General features: G+C 33.7%; 3 protein-coding genes across 4 annotated transcripts in view; all 3 read left to right on the top strand.

Moving 5' to 3' along the window:
* The window catches only part of LOC111366029, a 37,558-nt gene that overhangs the window by 9,381 nt on the left and 8,124 nt on the right, over positions 1-20,053 (top strand). The window contains exons 8-13 of one of the 2 annotated variants that reach the window (XM_022986657.1): positions 85-282; positions 534-787; positions 1,245-1,387; positions 1,899-1,960; positions 2,474-2,779; positions 3,462-3,599. In XM_022986657.1, the coding sequence (XP_022842425.1) occupies positions 85-282; positions 534-787; positions 1,245-1,387; positions 1,899-1,960; positions 2,474-2,779; positions 3,462-3,599 (1,101 nt within the window). Of the gene's footprint in view, positions 1-84; positions 283-533; positions 788-1,244; positions 1,450-1,898; positions 1,961-2,473; positions 2,780-3,461; positions 3,600-5,805; positions 6,263-20,053 lie in introns of those variants that run through there. The other variant, XM_022986674.1, reaches the window with a different exon arrangement.
* Positions 3,652-5,636, top strand: LOC111366052. Its single transcript, XM_022986701.1, has 2 exons — positions 3,652-4,115; positions 5,305-5,636. Exons 1-2 carry the CDS (start codon positions 3,804-3,806, stop codon positions 5,596-5,598), a joined length of 606 nt encoding a protein of 201 aa, XP_022842469.1. The 5' UTR covers positions 3,652-3,803; the 3' UTR covers positions 5,599-5,636.
* LOC111366047 (pyrimidine-specific ribonucleoside hydrolase RihA-like) lies at positions 8,928-15,825 on the top strand. Its single transcript, XM_022986688.1, has 8 exons — positions 8,928-9,019; positions 9,112-9,396; positions 12,273-12,395; positions 12,503-12,700; positions 12,952-13,205; positions 13,663-13,867; positions 14,381-14,686; positions 15,369-15,825. The coding sequence occupies exons 1-8, from the start codon at positions 8,969-8,971 to the stop codon at positions 15,660-15,662; spliced, it is 1,716 nt and encodes a 571-aa protein (XP_022842456.1). The 5' UTR covers positions 8,928-8,968; the 3' UTR covers positions 15,663-15,825.

Raw genomic sequence — 20,053 nt, 5'->3', positions numbered from 1 at the left:
GCAATTCATTGTCTGAATTATATTCAGCACATAATATTTACATTTAATTAAGCTATTGATACCTTATTTTCGTCACTGTTAAAGGTCCTAAACCGGCCTCAGCAAAGCGGGAGGTTCAATTTTACTACACAATTTCTTCATTACAAAGCAATTCTTTACAAACCAGATTTCCAGGGCAGGCAACTCGGGAAGAATATTGTGTTTGACATGGATATGAGTGCTGGAGACTTTTTAGCTCTCTTGTATCTCCTGAAGTTACCTGTGGAAGTAATTAATCTCAAGGTATAAGTACAAACATATTTCTTTACTTTCAATGTCTTCTAGACTAGATGTAACTAAACTCTTTTAGTTGAATTGATAAGATTTTATATTAAATAAATAAAAATGTACCTCATCCATGTTTCGATTTTTAAGTTCTTATCAAATGGATGTACCTAGAGTTTTACAGGATGTTATAAACGAAGACTTAAAACAAAATATGTTATTTGTTAGTGCTTATGAAATATCAGTAATATATTGCGATTTTCGTTTAGGCAGTACTAGTTAGTCCAAATGGATGGGCAAATGCGGCAACAGTAGATGTCGTCTATGATTTGCTGCATATGATGGGGCGTGATGATATACCGGTTGGTCTAGGAGACTTGTTTGCACTCAACCAATCTGATCCAAATTCTTCTGGTGTTGGAGACTGCAAGTACATTAAAGCTATTCCACATGGTAGTGGTGGCTTTCTCGATTCAGATACTCTGTATGGACTGGCTCGTAATTTACCTCGAAGCCCTCGAAGGTACTAAAGTTCATTTTCCAAGTATTCTAGAAAATCAAAATTACTACAAGTGCAGGAGTGATATATCCTTCAATACTACTGAAAAGGACTATGTCTGCCAGAATAAAGCTCCTCTACTAGAAAATGCTTGACATGTTGGATGACAGATACTCACATTCGCGTGGGACCCGACCCGACCCCGCATGAATAAAAAATGCAAAAAACCGAGGCCCCCACCCCTTTTTGTGCTTACTCTGTCAAGAAGGGTGTAAAGCCCCTTCTGTACAACCAGCACGGTTGATGTCTACCAATTCAACCATAGCGCCTAGTCTTTTTCTTGTGTCAGAAGAGCAATCCCTCTTTCCTTTTTTTTCCACACGTCACCGCGAACTCTGTAAAATTGGAATTTTGATGTCAACTAAAATTTTCATCATTTGATGTTGGATGCACTACGACTTAACTCGGTGTTTTATCCCAGGTATACAGCAGAAAATTCAGTGAAATTTGATGCTCCTCGAGACACAGATCACCCTGAACTCAGACAACCACTGGCTCTGGAGATATGGGAATCAGTAGTGAAATCGCTTGATCCAGGATCAAAAGTAACCATTTTAACCAATGGTCCTTTAACTAATATAGCAAAGATTCTTGGTGCAGACAAGAATTTTAGATCTCTAATCCAGGTGATTTCCTTTGCATACTCTTTTAGTCAAAGAAGAAATTAAGATCTTGTTTTGTTATCTTATGCAGTCTTATCCTACGTCCCAAATATGTCGTAATTGCTCACATGACTTATTTTCCATTTCCGAAGGCTTTATAGTCTCCTTCAGCACCTTGTATCTTTCTCGCAATCAATAGTCCTGCTTGTTCTTTTATGATAATTTTGAAGAATACTGTGCAAAACTTAACCTTCTGTATGAATTCCTTTACTGCTTGAGACACCATACCACGTTAATTCTTTTTTGTGTTTGGTTGTCACATAAGAGAGCAATGTAGCTGTCTACTAATTCAAGACCATTAGAGTCTATTGAGTTTGCAGTATTAGAATTAGACTGGACAAAATTTTAATTCGTTTCCTTTCTTAATACCGTCCATATTATCCAATAATCAAAAGTAACCATTTTAACCAATGGTCCTTTAACTAATATAGCAAAGATTCTTGGTGCAGACAAGAATTTTAGATCTCTAATCCAGGTGATTTCCTTTGCATACTCTTTTAGTCAAAGAAGAAATTAAGATCTTGTTTTGTTATCTTATGCAGTCTTATCCTACGTCCCAAATATGTCGTAATTGCTCACATGACTTATTTTCCATTTCCGAAGGCTTTATAGTCTCCTTCAGCACCTTGTATCTTTCTCGCAATCAATAGTCCTGCTTGTTCTTTTATGATAATTTTGAAGAATACTGTGCAAAACTTAACCTTCTGTATGAATTCCTTTACTGCTTGAGACACCATACCACGTTAATTCTTTTTTGTGTTTGGTTGTCACATAAGAGAGCAATATAGCTGTCTACTAATTCAAGACCATTAGAGTCTATTGAGTTTGCAGTATTAGAATTAGACTGGACAAAATTTTAATTCGTTTCCTTTCTTAATACCGTCCATATTATCCAATTGGAGGGCTTTTGTTTTGTAATAGACAGGCAGTTTTTTAAAGTAAGGTACTTCTGGATGAAAATATAACAGAGATTTTTCAAGCTATGCAGGATATACTCATAGTTGGGGGCCATATCAACAATGACAAAAGTGACAAAGGAAATGTTATTAACATTCCTTCAAATGAATATGCAGAACTCAACATGTTTCTTGATCCCTTGGCAGCAAAAATGGTTTTTGATTCAGGTCTTAACATCACACTCATCCCTCTTGGCATCCAACAAAAAGTTAGCAGGTTTCAAAAAGTTCTTGAAAGGCTTTACTTGACAAAGAAGACACCTGAAACATTGTTTGCCAGGCGCTTAATTTCAAGATTGCATCAGTTGAAACAAACGCATCCTAGATATCAACATACGGTATGCAAAGTCCGATATCAGTTCTAGTCGTAAAAAATTATTAACTAAATGAATATGAGATAGAAACACTGGGAGGAATAGAGAATGTGTGTATTTTTATATCTAAAATTACGAAAAGAATAATAATCACAGAAAATCAGAAACTGGAGCTGGAGCTGGAATTGGTAACTACAATGAATGCACTATGGATATGATGTCGGAAATTGATAGGATTCTCATTTTTTTCATTTCCCGTTTTGCATCTCACTAAATTTCATTTTGTTTCAAGTTGGTCACTTGACTTTAACTTTTTTACAATTTGATCATGCTGCCCATGTCCATTAGTTTGACTAATGGAAAGTTGATGAGACAATCTACTTATTTGTCAACTAAACTGACACACTACGAGCTTTCCACTAGTCAAACTAAAGGACATGGATGCTGAGCAACTTGGGACTAAGTTTAAGATAGGTGAACATGTAACAAAATGAAGTTTGGTGACCCGTATAAAATTTTGTTGAAACTACCTTGAACGTGCTTGGACCTACTCAACTTGAACCAAGCTATGGTCCTAAGCTCGATAAGGTCGACTCTATAGCGACTATACCAAGATGGATTTTGACTCTCAATTTAGCCTTGTGTACCATTTCCACAGGGACCTTTTCTTTAACATCCCCTCAAGATTGCTGTCATTTTTATGCAGGATAAGTTTTTGGGTGAAATCCTTGGTGCGGTAATCTTGGCAGGTGACCATTTCACTCTGAAGACAACGTATGGAACTAGTCCTATAAGTGTGTTGGCAACAGGTGTTGAATCTGAAGATGGACAGATAACTACTGACCATGATCTAGCTGTCTACTAATTCAAGACCATTAGAGTCTATTGAGTTTGCAGTATTAGAATTAGACTGGACAAAATTTTAATTCGTTTCCTTTCTTAATACCGTCCATATTATCCAATAGGAGGGCTTTTGTTTTGTAATAGACAGGCAGTTTTTTAAAGTAAGGTACTTCTGGATGAAAATATAACAGAGATTTTTCAAGCTATGCAGGATATACTCATAGTTGGGGGCCATATCAACAATGACAAAAGTGACAAAGGAAATGTTATTAACATTCCTTCAAATGAATATGCAGAACTCAACATGTTTCTTGATCCCTTGGCAGCAAAAATGGTTTTTGATTCAGGTCTTAACATCACACTCATCCCTCTTGGCATCCAACAAAAAGTTAGCAGGTTTCAAAAAGTTCTTGAAAGGCTTTACTTGACAAAGAAGACACCTGAAACATTGTTTGCCAGGCGCTTAATTTCAAGATTGCATCAGTTGAAACAAACGCATCCTAGATATCAACATACGGTATGCAAAGTCCGATATCAGTTCTAGTCGTAAAAAATTATTAACTAAATGAATATGAGATAGAAACACTGGGAGGAATAGAGAATGTGTGTATTTTTATATCTAAAATTACGAAAAGAATAATAATCACAGAAAATCAGAAACTGGAGCTGGAGCTGGAATTGGTAACTACAATGAATGCACTATGGATATGATGTCGGAAATTGATAGGATTCTCATTTTTTTCATTTCCCGTTTTGCATCTCACTAAATTTCATTTTGTTTCAAGTTGGTCACTTGACTTTAACTTTTTTACAATTTGATCATGCTGCCCATGTCCATTAGTTTGACTAATGGAAAGTTGATGAGACAATCTACTTATTTGTCAACTAAACTGACACACTACGAGCTTTCCACTAGTCAAACTAAAGGACATGGATGCTGAGCAACTTGGGACTAAGTTTAAGATAGGTGAACATGTAACAAAATGAAGTTTGGTGACCCATATAAAATTTTGTTGAAACTACCTTGAACGTGCTTAGACCTTAGTTCTAGTCGTAAAAAATTATTAACTAAATGAATATGAGATAGAAACACTGGGAGGAATAGAGAATGTGTGTATTTTTATATCTAAAATTACGAAAAGAATAATAATCACAGAAAATCAGAAACTGGAGCTGGAGCTGGAATTGGTAACTACAATGAATGCACTATGGATATGATGTCGGAAATTGATAGGATTCTCATTTTTTTCATTTCCCGTTTTGCATCTCACTAAATTTCATTTTGTTTCAAGTTGGTCACATGACTTAAACTTTTTTACAATTTGATCATGCTGCCCATGTCCATTAGTTTGACTAATGGAAAGTTGATGAGACAATCTACTTATTTGTCAACTAAACTGACACACTACGAGCTTTCCACTAGTCAAACTAAAGGACATGGATGCTGATCAACTTGGGACTAAGTTTAAGATAGGTGAACATGTAACAAAATGAAGTTTGGTGACCCGTATAAAATTTTGTTGAAACTACCTTGAACGTGCTTGGACCTACTCAACTTGAACCAAGCTATGGTCCTAAGCTCGATAAGGTCGACTCTATAGCGACTATACCAAGATGGATTTTGACTCTCAATTTAGCCTTGTGTACCATTTCCACAGGGACCTTTTCTTTAACATCCCCTCAAGATTGCTGTCATTTTTATGCAGGATAAGTTTTTGGGTGAAATCCTTGGTGCGGTAATCTTGGCAGGTGACCATTTCACTCTGAAGACAACGTATGGAACTAGTCCTATAAGTGTGTTGGCAACAGGTGTTGAATCTGAAGATGGACAGATAACTACTGACCATGATCAAGGAAATTCAGTAAAAGTATTGGAAAATATCGATCCGGATGCTTATTGTGATATTTTGGCAAGTCGATTTGGGGACGAAAAACAATCTGCCATTGTTGGAAGCTTTGAAGAACAGAGAAGAATTTGGAATACACCAATTGGAAACTAAAACTGGCTTTTAAAGAAGGTCAAATTTCCAAAAAGTGCTGGTTTAGACCTTCTCAACTTGAACCAAGCTATGGTCCTAAGCTCGATAAGGTCGACTCTATAGCGACTATACCAAGATGGATTTTGACTCTCAATTTAGCCTTGTGTACCATTTCCACAGGGACCTTTTCTTTAACATCCCCTCAAGATTGCTGTCATTTTTATGCAGGATAAGTTTTTGGGTGAAATCCTTGGTGCGGTAATCTTGGCAGGTGACCATTTCACTCTGAAGACAACGTATGGAACTAGTTCTATAAGTGTGTTGGCAACAGGTGTTGAATCTGAAGATGGACAGATAACTACTGACCATGATCAAGGAAATTCAGTAAAAGTATTGGAAAATATCGATCCGGATGCTTATTATGATATTTTGGCAAGTCGATTTGGGGACGAAAAACAATCTGCCATTGTTGGAAGCTTTGAAGAACAGAGAAGAATTTGGAATACACCAAGTGGAAACTAAAACTGGCTTTTAAAGAAGGTCAAATTTCCAAAACGTGCTGGTTTTTCTTGTTCATTTTATGTGTTTTATATATCAGTTGTTACTTGCCAACATTTTATACAGAAATAAAGAAAGAAACTTTGCAATTTCAATACAAAACATACACAATACAATACAATACAACGAAAAGAAATTTATACATTTTTTGAACCACTTCATTTGGAATCCCTTCTATCATAGCTCTATATTACTGAATTTGCTTTTTTATTGGATGAACTGCACAATTCATTGCTGATATAGAACCCCAAAACCCAACCCCCAACCCCCCCCGGGGAAAAAAAAGGAGAAAAAGAGCTCTCCTAAATAGATTGTTTTACCAATATTGCCAAAGGGAATAATGCTGCCACAGGAGCAATAAAAAGGAGAAAAAGAGAAAAAGAAAGACGATAGGTACATCTAGAAATGGATAACCAACCTTTGTATGATTAAAATTGGATAAGTTTGAACTATAGTTCGAACTAGACTCTCCTAAATAGATTTTTTTACCAATATTGCCAAAGGGAATAATGCTGCCACAGGAGCAATTTTCTGTCCAGGAAATATAGACACAGATGTGAAGAGGAAGCGACAAATATTTGTATTACCATTTTGTATTGCTACAACTCAATAGACAATCTCGAGGAACTGCTTTTCCTAAGTAGTACTATAGAGAATACCAGAGACATTTTTTTCTTTTTTAAATACTTTATTAATAAGCCCTCACTTGTGGCGGAGGAATACCTCACATTTGCCTCTTGCCAATTTTTAAGTTAGATTGGTATAACTAAAATGCCCTTGTCAAAAACGTATGAAATTTTCTACTATTGGAAACAACTTCATTATAAATTATAAAATAGCAAAATCTACAAAAGGAAAAACAATAAAGAATTCACATATTAGTAACACAAACTAAAAGAAAAGGAAACTATATTTTTATTTATTAATGAGATCAATTTAAATTAGGAATTAATTAGAATTTAATTTGAGCTAGGTTCATTGGTTGTTAGTTATGAAAAAAGGCAGTTTTTATTGCCATTTTCTGGGTAGCAAAACAAATAAAATGAACAATTTAATGTTTATTTTCTTTCTTTCTACATAAAGTGTTGAAGTAATAATCAAGTAGTTGTCTTGCGCAAGAAAAAAATATGAAACGAAAATGGATATAGACCGCCATGATATCTTTGTAATAATGCTGTTTTACGTTGTACAAAGTTATCTAAAGGGATATTATGATGTAACATTCCATAAGATAACATGGTCATTATTTAATAATAAATTTGAGTGTACACAATGTTTCCGTGATTATTATTTAATAAATTTTGAGGACGTATAATGTTTTTATGAACAAACGTATGCTATTTTTTAGCTAAATTTTACTTGAATCCTGTAAAGAAAATATTTATATTTATCATCCTATAAAGAAAATATTCATTTACAAGTATTAAATGGTGAGTAAAATGTAATCCAAAGACGAATTATTATTCATTACACTAATTAAAACAAACCATAACAAGAAAACAAAGAAATTAAGTACTGGTTGATTTTATATTTTTCTAATTATATACTAAAATAAGCAATTTAATAATTATGGAACGAATAAGGAAAAATGTGGAAATCAATTGTTTGAGCTCCATTTTTGTCATAAAAATGCATTTTTAAACTGTGTATTGATGTGAAATGTGTGATTAAAAAATTTGAGTGTAATATTATTTTATTGAAGAATGTATGATTGAAATTTAAAAATGCATCTTTTTCCAAATAATTTTAAGTTCTTATTTCACTAATTAACCTTACTCATATTCAATTCATATATGAGTTGAATTATTTGTTGCCAGTCAGTAAATCTAAAATAAAATACTAAGGTTCATTTTTCAAGTACTAGTTAACATGTCCATAAATATAAAACTTTCCTATCCTCAATAATAGTTTACAAGATTGATGCAATGTAAACTTAAGACAACCACTTGAAACAAGTAGAAATCTTTCATTAACCACATTAAAAGTAGAAATCTCTCAATTTAGTACAAATTCATGAAAATTAAGATTAGGTGTTCCAATATATAATCTTCGATTAAACATGTAACATATCTAATGTAATAAATATCTCGATAACAAACATGAAAATTAATAAATTATAGAAATTCAACAATTTAATAAATAGAAGTTCAAATGATTTAAAATATGAATAGAAGTAAATTAGCTACGTTCGTTCTAACAAATAATCTTAGCCCAAAAAGATGGCGAAGGAATCAAAACTAGAAGAAGTTCACACAAACATCGCCCATTTATTTTAGAAACAAGAAGATGTAATGAATCTCTTTAATCTCGAACCCGAAATTTTGGAAGCGTCCACTTCAATAATTCCTTGGATCTTCTCTCGTTTTCTCCTCCCAAAACCTAAATCGATGCCTAATTAGGAGCCCAAGCTGAAAAATCACATTTTCTTCCTAAAACCGGACTAAAATTGCACATTTCGAAGCATCGACCCTTCAAGTTTTGCTTCCATCTATTTAGGTCCCAAATTGTCAAGGTTGATTCCCTATATTCTGGTTTCATCTATTTTGGTCTCCAAACTCATTAAGAGTTCAATTTCGACCAAAAAATTTGGGAAAATCTTCCAATTCTTCCAATCAAATCCCAAGACTTTGCAGTTTTCATCAGACGCCATCTTGTTGTCCAATTAATACTTCAAATCACTCCATTTTGCTTTGTTTGTCTTCAAATTGTAGATTTAGCCTATAAAAGTCAAATATAACATAAAGTGAGTAAAAATTCGTTCAATTAATCAATTTTAAAGCTAATTTATGCGTTCGAGAAGAATCAGCATACGTATGAGGCACAATACTGCTTCATGTCCTTGAAAATGGCTCGGGATACTTGGTTTGATGATCAATTTTACACGGTAGACTAATTGAAAACATTGCGTTGAGTAAACAGAGTTCATTCAAACACTAAGTAGATGAGACTTACTGATTGAAATCTCATTTATGACAGAGTTATTTTATGTGGGATTCATTTACAATCGGCGTAGCTACTTCAATCATGCGTAATGGAAAACCCCAAAATGGAGAAAACGAATTTGCTGAGATGGAGTATATGAATATTACTGTCATTACCTCAAATAAGCCTTATCAAATATCTGATGGCTCAAATCCATTCTTTGACGGGTTGAAAGTTCCTAAATTCAACTTAAAGAGAAATGGAGTCCACAGTGGCCATGTTCAGACAGGAATTCGAGATCCATTTTGCCTAGTAAAGAATGGAAAGGGCAGATGCAAGGTAAGTATATGCCTCTTATTTGTAGCTAATGAGAAATATGTTTTTTCTTCCTTTGCTTCTCCTCGATGAAGTTAGCACAGTGTTAGAAAACTACTAAGGATTATGTATGCTTCAATACCACTTGCTAGGAATCGAGCCCTTGGTTGTGAAGAATTACGTATCACATTGATACCACTTATTAACAAATCTAACCAAGTAGTTGCATGCTCTAATACCACTTGTAAGAGAATAACGAGATATGACAGAATATGAAGTAAAGATTACAACACAAGAACACAACGAATTAACGTGGAAAACACTATGGGTGGAGAAGGAGAATTTTATTCATGAGAAGAGAAAAGATACAATAAATTTTATTCTAATTCTATAAAATGAAGTCTAAATGCTTGTTTGAGCCCAAATTTTTTCAAGAATGCACTTTTTCAAAACTTATTTTCAACCACATATTCTTCTATAAAATAATTATACACATATTTTAAAAAAATTTCCTTACTTTTTAATCACACATTCTTCAAAAAATTATTATTGCATAATGAATTTTATCCCAAAAACGGATATCAAACAGGGGCTAAGACTTTATTCAAAGCCAATAATCACATGGAGTATATATGGGTCCTAAAGAAATTTATTATAGATGGAAAGAGGAAAAAAGACAAGCTAGAAAAAGAAAACTATGTTTCCCGGAATAACACTATCGATAAGACCCAGGCGGGCAGCACGCAGCGCTCGAGCAAAAAAGCAAGCGGTAGTCCAAAGCCTCTAATGATGCTCAGGAGCCTTGTTTCGTGTCCAAAATCATTTTTTTTTTCTTCGTGAATGGCGGCTAGAGGCCCAAATTGATGTTTCTAAAACTCCAGTGTCTAATTTTGATTCCTCTAATATCATTCTTCAAACAGTCCACCAAAAAATCCAACGGAGTTTGGGTCAAACTTCAACAAATGTCCACCTAAACAAATTCCAATACAATGAACAAACTTCGAAAATTTTCACCTTGTGACAAATTCCACTACAAAGAATAAACGAATAACTCTTCAACAAAACCCTCCAACATAAATTTCTCTACCTCTTCCACAAAACCTAACTAGGGCAAACACAATAATAATAATAAAATCAACTGAATCCAAGCACCGTTCAATAATTATCTCCACAAAAGACAAAATCACAAATAATTTAATAATCACCAAACAGGGTAAAACCACGCCATGAAACAGAAGCAATACTACCAAATGTTTTGTAGAAGGTTCTTTGCTAGACTCAATATGTTAACCACACTTAAAGCATACATAACTAAAACAGCTTCCCCGTACCTCTATGTAGGCCTAATATCTCTCGTAGGTCTGTCTCTAGCAATTGAATACGATGACATTGCTGGTGGTGACAAAGCAGCATTATCCATAATCTCTAAACTAGACTGAGATGTATTCTTCAAAATGGATCCCAAACCAAACTCCAACACTATTGTAACAAATTGAATATTCACCAAAGTACTAAACCTCTGTTGATTGATCCAAAAATTCTGTATAACCAAGCACTACTTATGATCAAAATTAACATGGGTACCAAATTTGCTTGAATCACGAACAACAATAAAAAACTAATTCCACCCGAGCTAGTAGCAGGTTCCTCAATGCCAAATTTGCTCGAATCACAAGCAACCCGATCACAACCAACTTCATCAAAGTCAATTCTTATTTAACTATAAGAAACCAAATTAACCTCATCAAACCGCTCATGAGGTCTAATCTTCAATTTAGTGATAGTTGTGTCAAACATGATAGTCAAACCTTCCAAGACATATAATTCGATTTTTACGTTGCTTTTCCTCCAGCATCCAAACAAAAACTGCCATAACTAAAAAGCCTTGTTTCAATCCAAAAGTGGAGTATCAAACTTCATACTTGCCATCCTGATTATCAAACCTTGCTATAAAACGAAACCAAAAATGTTGTCCCATAAAATTGCCAAACATTGGCTCTGATACCACTTGTTAGAAAACTAGCAAGGACTATGTATGCTAAAATACCCCTTGCTAGAAATTGAGCTCTTGGTTGTGAAAAATTACAAATCGCATTGAAACCACTTGTTAACCAATTCAACAAAGTAGTTGCACGTGCTTATACCATTTGTTAGAGAATAGTGAGATATGATAGAATATGAATTAAAGATCACAATACAAGAACGCAAAGAATTAACGTGGAAAACACCATAGGTAAAGGATGAGAATTTTATTCATAAGGAGAAAAAAAATACAATGAATTGTATTCTAATTCTATACAATGAAGTCTAAGACCTAATTCAAAGTCAATAATCACATGAAGTATATATACGACTTAAAGGAATATATTATAGATGGAAAGATGATAAAAAGAAGCTAGAAAAATGAAAACAATATTTCTCGAAATAAAATTGCCGCTTGAGCTACAGGCAAGCACCAGACGCATGACAGGCGGAGCTCGAGCGAAAAAGCAGGCGGTGAGCTTGCATCAACCTAGTGCCATGAACGACTCTCCGGCGCCTTGTTTCGAGTCGAAACTTCGTTTGTTCTTCATGAATGGCGTCAAAGGGCCCAAAATGATGCTCTACTTTGATCCCTCTAATACAATTCTTCAAACGGTCTACCAAAAAACCCAACGGGAGAATAATTTGTTATGGATAAATCCCTAATCTCAGTTACTAGATCATTAATAAATGGAATGAAAAAAAAAAAAAAAAACCACACGGGAAGGTAAACAAACAAAATATAAGGGCTTCACCTCAATGTGAGAGCTGAAGTACAGTAGAGCTATTGATTCTGTTTTCCATTTTTGGCTTAATGCTGCTATTCTTACATATCATGTTTACTTCTTCTTCTCCAACGTAATGCATAATTTTATCAGGATGGCTATACGAAAGAAGTGGCGGGTCGAGAAGCAGTGCCTGTGCTTGTTGCTGTTAGAGCAAAGCCTGATAATGACAATAGCAGCTCCTTAACAAGAGAATTTTATAAAAGCTTTCTAGATGTAAGTTGCAGAATTTTTTCCAAGCAATTCATTGTCTGAATTATATTCAGCACATAATATTTACATTTAATTAAGCTATTGATACCTTATTTTCGTCACTGTTAAAGGTCCTAAACCGGCCTCAGCAAAGCGGGAGGTTCAATTTTACTACACAATTTCTTCATTACAAAGCAATTCTTTACAAACCAGATTTCCAGGGCAGGCAACTCGGGAAGAATATTGTGTTTGACATGGATATGAGTGCTGGAGACTTTTTAGCTCTCTTGTATCTCCTGAAGTTACCTGTGGAAGTAATTAATCTCAAGGTATAAGTACAAACATATTTCTTTACTTTCAATGTCTTCTAGACTAGATGTAACTAAACTCTTTTAGTTGAATTGATAAGATTTTATATTAAATAAATAAAAATGTACCTCATCCATGTTTCGATTTTTAAGTTCTTATCAAATGGATGTACCTAGAGTTTTACAGGATGTTATAAACGAAGACTTAAAACAAAATATGTTATTTGTTAGTGCTTATGAAATATCAGTAATATATTGCGATTTTCGTTTAGGCAGTACTAGTTAGTCCAAATGGATGGGCAAATGCGGCAACAGTAGATGTCGTCTATGATTTGCTGCATATGATGGGGCGTGATGATATACCGGTTGGTCTAGGAGACTTGTTTGCACTCAACCAATCTGATCCAAATTCTTCTGGTGTTGGAGACTGCAAGTACATTAAAGCTATTCCACATGGTAGTGGTGGCTTTCTCGATTCAGATACTCTGTATGGACTGGCTCGTAATTTACCTCGAAGCCCTCGAAGGTACTAAAGTTCATTTTCCAAGTATTCTAGAAAATCAAAATTACTACAAGTGCAGGAGTGATATATCCTTCAATACTACTGAAAAGGACTATGTCTGCCAGAATAAAGCTCCTCTACTAGAAAATGCTTGACATGTTGGATGACAGATACTCACATTCGCGTGGGACCCGACCCGACCCCGCATGAATAAAAAATGCAAAAAACCGAGGCCCCCACCCCTTTTTGTGCTTACTCTGTCAAGAAGGGTGTAAAGCCCCTTCTGTACAACCAGCACGGTTGATGTCTACCAATTCAACCATAGCGCCTAGTCTTTTTCTTGTGTCAGAAGAGCAATCCCTCTTTCCTTTTTTTTCCACACGTCACCGCGAACTCTGTAAAATTGGAATTTTGATGTCAACTAAAATTTTCATCATTTGATGTTGGATGCACTACGACTTAACTCGGTGTTTTATCCCAGGTATACAGCAGAAAATTCAGTGAAATTTGATGCTCCTCGAGACACAGATCACCCTGAACTCAGACAACCACTGGCTCTGGAGATATGGGAATCAGTAGTGAAATCGCTTGATCCAGGATCAAAAGTAACCATTTTAACCAATGGTCCTTTAACTAATATAGCAAAGATTCTTGGTGCAGACAAGAATTTTAGATCTCTAATCCAGGTGATTTCCTTTGCATACTCTTTTAGTCAAAGAAGAAATTAAGATCTTGTTTTGTTATCTTATGCAGTCTTATCCTACGTCCCAAATATGTCGTAATTGCTCACATGACTTATTTTCCATTTCCGAAGGCTTTATAGTCTCCTTCAGCACCTTGTATCTTTCTCGCAATCAATAGTCCTGCTTGTTCTTTTATGATAATTTTGAAGAATACTGTGCAAAACTTAACCTTCTGTATGAATTCCTTTACTGCTTGAGACACCATACCACGTTAATTCTTTTTTGTGTTTGGTTGTCACATAAGAGAGCAATGTAGCTGTCTACTAATTCAAGACCATTAGAGTCTATTGAGTTTGCAGTATTAGAATTAGACTGGACAAAATTTTAATTCGTTTCCTTTCTTAATACCGTCCATATTATCCAATTGGAGGGCTTTTGTTTTGTAATAGACAGGCAGTTTTTTAAAGTAAGGTACTTCTGGATGAAAATATAACAGAGATTTTTCAAGCTATGCAGGATATACTCATAGTTGGGGGCCATATCAACAATGACAAAAGTGACAAAGGAAATGTTATTAACATTCCTTCAAATGAATATGCAGAACTCAACATGTTTCTTGATCCCTTGGCAGCAAAAATGGTTTTTGATTCAGGTCTTAACATCACACTCATCCCTCTTGGCATCCAACAAAAAGTTAGCAGGTTTCAAAAAGTTCTTGAAAGGCTTTACTTGACAAAGAAGACACCTGAAACATTGTTTGCCAGGCGCTTAATTTCAAGATTGCATCAGTTGAAACAAACGCATCCTAGATATCAACATACGGTATGCAAAGTCCGATATCAGTTCTAGTCGTAAAAAATTATTAACTAAATGAATATGAGATAGAAACACTGGGAGGAATAGAGAATGTGTGTATTTTTATATCTAAAATTACGAAAAGAATAATAATCACAGAAAATCAGAAACTGGAGCTGGAGCTGGAATTGGTAACTACAATGAATGCACTATGGATATGATGTCGGAAATTGATAGGATTCTCATTTTTTTCATTTCCCGTTTTGCATCTCACTAAATTTCATTTTGTTTCAAGTTGGTCACATGACTTAAACTTTTTTACAATTTGATCATGCTGCCCATGTCCATTAGTTTGACTAATGGAAAGTTGATGAGACAATCTACTTATTTGTCAACTAAACTGACACACTACGAGCTTTCCACTAGTCAAACTAAAGGACATGGATGCTGATCAACTTGGGACTAAGTTTAAGATAGGTGAACATGTAACAAAATGAAGTTTGGTGACCCGTATAAAATTTTGTTGAAACTACCTTGAACGTGCTTAGACCTTCTCAACTTGAACCAAGCTATGGTCCTAAGCTCGATAAGGTCGACTCTATAGCGACTATACCAAGATGGATTTTGACTCTCAATTTAGCCTTGTGTACCATTTCCACAGGGACCTTTTCTTTAACATCCCCTCAAGATTGCTGTCATTTTTATGCAGGATAAGTTTTTGGGTGAAATCCTTGGTGCGGTAATCTTGGCAGGTGACCATTTCACTCTGAAGACAACGTATGGAACTAGTTCTATAAGTGTGTTGGCAACAGGTGTTGAATCTGAAGATGGACAGATAACTACTGACCATGATCAAGGAAATTCAGTAAAAGTATTGGAAAATATCGATCCGGATGCTTATTATGATATTTTGGCAAGTCGATTTGGGGACGAAAAACAATCTGCCATTGTTGGAAGCTTTGAAGAACAGAGAAGAATTTGGAATACACCAAGTGGAAACTAAAACTGGCTTTTAAAGAAGGTCAAATTTCCAAAACGTGCTGGTTTTTCTTGTTCATTTTATGTGTTTTATATATCAGTTGTTACTTGCCAACATTTTATACAGAAATAAAGAAAGAAACTTTGCAATTTCAATACAAAACATACACAATACAATACAATACAACGAAAAGAAATTTATACATTTTTTGAACCACTTCATTTGGAATCCCTTCTATCATAGCTCTATATTACTGAATTTGCTTTTTTATTGGATGAACTGCACAATTCATTGCTGATATAGAACCCCAAAACCCAACCCCCAACCCCCCCCGGGGAAAAAAAAGGAGAAAAAGAGCTCTCCTAAATAGATTGTTTTACCAATATTGCCAAAGGGAATAATGCTGCCACAGGAGCAATTTTCTGTCCAGGAAATATAGACACGATGTGGCCCCCCAGGGCACTTCTCCACTGGCAAAGGACGGACGCTGTCAAACCTGGCAGAGTAGAGGTCGTGAGTTCGAAACATGGAGCTCTTGGAAGGCAAGAATTTATTCTTGGAAGGCAAGGGAACGTTTGGAAGGCAAGGATTTATTCTTGGAAGGCAAGTGGGAACTTGGAAGGCAAGAATTATTCTTGGAAGGCAAGGTGCAACTTGGATTGGCTTGCTTGGCACTTTGTCAGACCAGGTGGGGAGCGCTCGGACCCTGGCCAGTTGGAGGCACATCCTGCGATTAACCGGACTGTGTGAAGAGGGGCCGGATCACAGACCCAAGAATTAGTCTAGAATAGGACACCTTGTAAAAAAAATATATATATATATAGACACGATGTGAAGAGGAAGCGACAACTATTTGTATTACCATTTTGTATTGCTACAACTCAATAGACAATCTCGAGGAACTGCTTTTCCTAAGTAGTACTATAGAGAATACCAGAGACATTTTTTTTTTTAAATACTTTATTAATAAGCCCTCCCTTGTGACGGAGAAATACCTCACATTCGCCTCTTGCCAATTTTTAAGTTAGATTGGTATAACTAAAATGCTCGTCAAAAACATATAAAATTTTCTACTATTGAAAACAACTTCATTATAAATTATAAAATAGCAAAATCTACAAAAGGAAAAACAATAAAGAATTCACATATCAGTAACACAAACTAAAAGAAAAGGAAACTAATTTTTTTTTTTAATTGATGGGATCAATTTAAATTAGGAATTAATTAGAATTTAATTTGAGCTAGGTTCATTGGTTGTTAGTTATGAAAAAATGCAGTTTTTATTGCCATTTTCGGGGTAGCATAACAAATAAAATGAACAATTTAATGTTTATGTTCTTTCTTTCAACATAAAGCGTTGAAGTAATAATCAAGTAGTTGTCTTGTGCAAGAAAAAAATATGAAACGAAAATTGATATAGACCGCCATGATATCTTTGTAATAATGTTGTTTTACGTTGTACAAAGTTATCTAAAGGGATATTATGATGTAACATTCCATAAGATAACATGGTCATTATTTAATAATAAATTTGAGTGTACAAAATGTTTTCGTGATTATTATTTAATAAATTTTGAGGACGTATAAATGTTTTTATGAACGAACGTATGCTATTTTTTAGCTAAATTTTACTTGAATCCTGTAAAGAAAATATTTATATTTATCATCCTATAAAGAAAATATTCATTTACAAGTATTAAATGGTGAGTAAAGTGTAATCCAAAGAGGAATTATTATTCATTACACTAATTAAAACAAACCATAACAAGAAAACAAAGAAATTAAGTACTGGTTGATTTTATGTTTTTCTAATTATCAACTAAAATAAGTAATTTAATAATTATGGAACGAATAAGGAAAGATGTGGAAATCAATTGTTTGAGCCCCATTTTTGTCATAAAAATGCATTTTTAAACTGTGTATTGATGTGAAATGTGTGATTAAAAAATAAAGAAAAATTTTAAATTTGAGTGTAATATTATTTTATTGAAAAATGTATGATTGAAATTTAAAAATGCATCTTTTTCCAAATAATTTTAAGTTCTTATTTCACTAATTAACCTTACTCATATTCAATTCATATATGAGTTCAATTATTTGTTGCCAGTCAGTAAATCTAAAATAAAATACTAAGGTTCATTTTTCAAGTACTAGTTAACATGTCCATAAATATAAAACTTTCCTATCCTCAATAATAGTTTACAAGATTGATGCGATGTAAACTTAAGAAAACCACTTGAAACAAGTAGAAATCTTTCATTAACCACATTAAAAGTAGGAGTCTCTCAATTTAGCAGCAAATTCATGAAAATTAAGATTAGGTGTTCTAATGTATAATCTTCGATTAAACGTGTAACATATCTAATGTAATAAATATCTCGATAACAAACATGAAAATTAATAAATTATAGAAATTCAACAATTTAATAAATAGAAGTTCAAATGATTTAAAATATGAATAGAAGTAAATTAGCTACGTTCGTTCTAACAAATAATCTTAGCCCAAAAAGATGGCGAAGGAATCAAAACTAGAAGAAGTTCACACAAACATCGCCCATTTATTTTAGGAACAAGAAGATGTAATGAATCTCTTTAATCTCGAACCCGAAATTTTGGAAGCATCCACTTCAATAATTCCTTGGATCTTCTCTCGTTTTCTCCTCCCAAAACCTAAATCGATGCCTAATTAGGAGCCCAAGCTGAAAAATCACATTTTCTTCCTAAAACCGGACTGTTGAAAAATTGCACATTTCGAAGCATCGACCCTTCAAGTTTTGCTTCCATCTATTTAGGTCCCAAATTGTCAAGGTTGATTCCCTATTTTCTGGTTTCATCTATTTTGGTCTCCAAACTCATTAAGAGTTCAATTTCGACCAAAAAATTTGGGAAAATCTTCCAATTCTTCCAATCAAATCCCAAGACTTTGCAGTTTTCATCAGACGCCATCTTGTTGTCCAATTAATACTTCAAATCACTCCATTTTGCTTTGTTTGTCTTCAAATTGTAGATTTAGCCTATAAAAGTCAAATATAACATAAAGTGAGTAAAAATTCGTTCAATTAATCAATTTTAAAGCTAATTTAAAACCTAGATAAATGTGTAAAAAATACACTATCGCTTACTACTAAAGGAAACAAATTATATTATTATTAACAGTAGAAATTTTCAGCCTTTTTTTTTTTTCCGCGAGGACATTTTAAGTATATTAACCAAATTTTATGAGTCATGACTAAAAAGTGGTCATGGGGTAAATATGATATTCAAACTTAGAAATATGATATGTCAGTATGATTAATTTAATGTCACGGAGTGTGTCTAATATTGTGATAAAGTTCAAGGAGTGCCTTTAATGCTATCTCAGTAATGTGTTGTTCTACTCATCTGTTGGGTTAAGTAGGGTTGGGCAAAACTCCCGAACCGAATCGAATTGAACGGTTCTTCTTAAGTTAAATATTCAAATGGATATCGAAATCGAGAATAGACGGGTTCGGTTTGGTTCTCGATTTCTACATCAAGAACCGAATCGCTCTAATATTATTTATTTATTTATTTTTAAAAGCGAAATTATTTTATTTTTTAAAATAAATTTGCTAACTAATTAATTTAGCTCAAATCCCAAAATATGATTTTTCTATTTCTAATTTTCAGTCCTCTAATTATATACTAAAATAAGCAATTTAATAATTATGGAACGAATAAGGAAAAATGTGGAAATCAATTGTTTGAGCTCCATTTTTGTCATAAAAATGCATTTTTAAACTGTGTATTGATGTGAAATGTGTGATTAAAAAATTTGAGTGTAATATTATTTTATTGAAGAATGTATGATTGAAATTTAAAAATGCATCTTTTTCCAAATAATTTTAAGTTCTTATTTCACTAATTAACCTTACTCATATTCAATTCATATATGAGTTGAATTATTTGTTGCCAGTCAGTAAATCTAAAATAAAATACTAAGGTTCATTTTTCAAGTACTAGTTAACATGTCCATAAATATAAAACTTTCCTATCCTCAATAATAGTTTACAAGATTGATGCAATGTAAACTTAAGACAACCACTTGAAACAAGTAGAAATCTTTCATTAACCACATTAAAAGTAGAAATCTCTCAATTTAGTACAAATTCATGAAAATTAAGATTAGGTGTTCCAATATATAATCTTCGATTAAACATGTAACATATCTAATGTAATAAATATCTCGATAACAAACATGAAAATTAATAAATTATAGAAATTCAACAATTTAATAAATAGAAGTTCAAATGATTTAAAATATGAATAGAAGTAAATTAGCTACGTTCGTTCTAACAAATAATCTTAGCCCAAAAAGATGGCGAAGGAATCAAAACTAGAAGAAGTTCACACAAACATCGCCCATTTATTTTAGAAACAAGAAGATGTAATGAATC

Source organism: Olea europaea, chromosome 2 (genome assembly GCF_002742605.1).
Source record: "Olea europaea var. sylvestris chromosome 2, O_europaea_v1, whole genome shotgun sequence".
In the NCBI taxonomy this organism is placed as follows: Eukaryota; Viridiplantae; Streptophyta; class Magnoliopsida; order Lamiales; family Oleaceae; genus Olea; species Olea europaea.
The sequence above is the reverse complement of the archived record's forward strand: the minus strand, read 5'-3'. Positions and strand labels throughout refer to the sequence as shown.

Bases quoted from the DNA above. Each gene is read 5' to 3' on its own strand.
- LOC111366047 (XM_022986688.1), top strand. From the start codon at position 8,969: ATGTCCTTGAAAATGGCTCGGGATACTTGGTTTGATGATCAATTTTAC. The intron at 9,397-12,272 runs GTAAGTATATGC...TAATTTTATCAG, and splicing joins ATGGAAAGGGCAGATGCAAG to GATGGCTATACGAAAGAAGT. The intron at 13,206-13,662 runs GTACTAAAGTTC...GTTTTATCCCAG, and splicing joins TTACCTCGAAGCCCTCGAAG to GTATACAGCAGAAAATTCAG.
- LOC111366052 (XM_022986701.1), top strand. From the start codon at position 3,804: ATGCAGGATATACTCATAGTTGGGGGCCATATCAACAATGACAAAAGT. The intron at 4,116-5,304 runs GTATGCAAAGTC...ATTTTTATGCAG, and splicing joins ATCCTAGATATCAACATACG to GATAAGTTTTTGGGTGAAAT.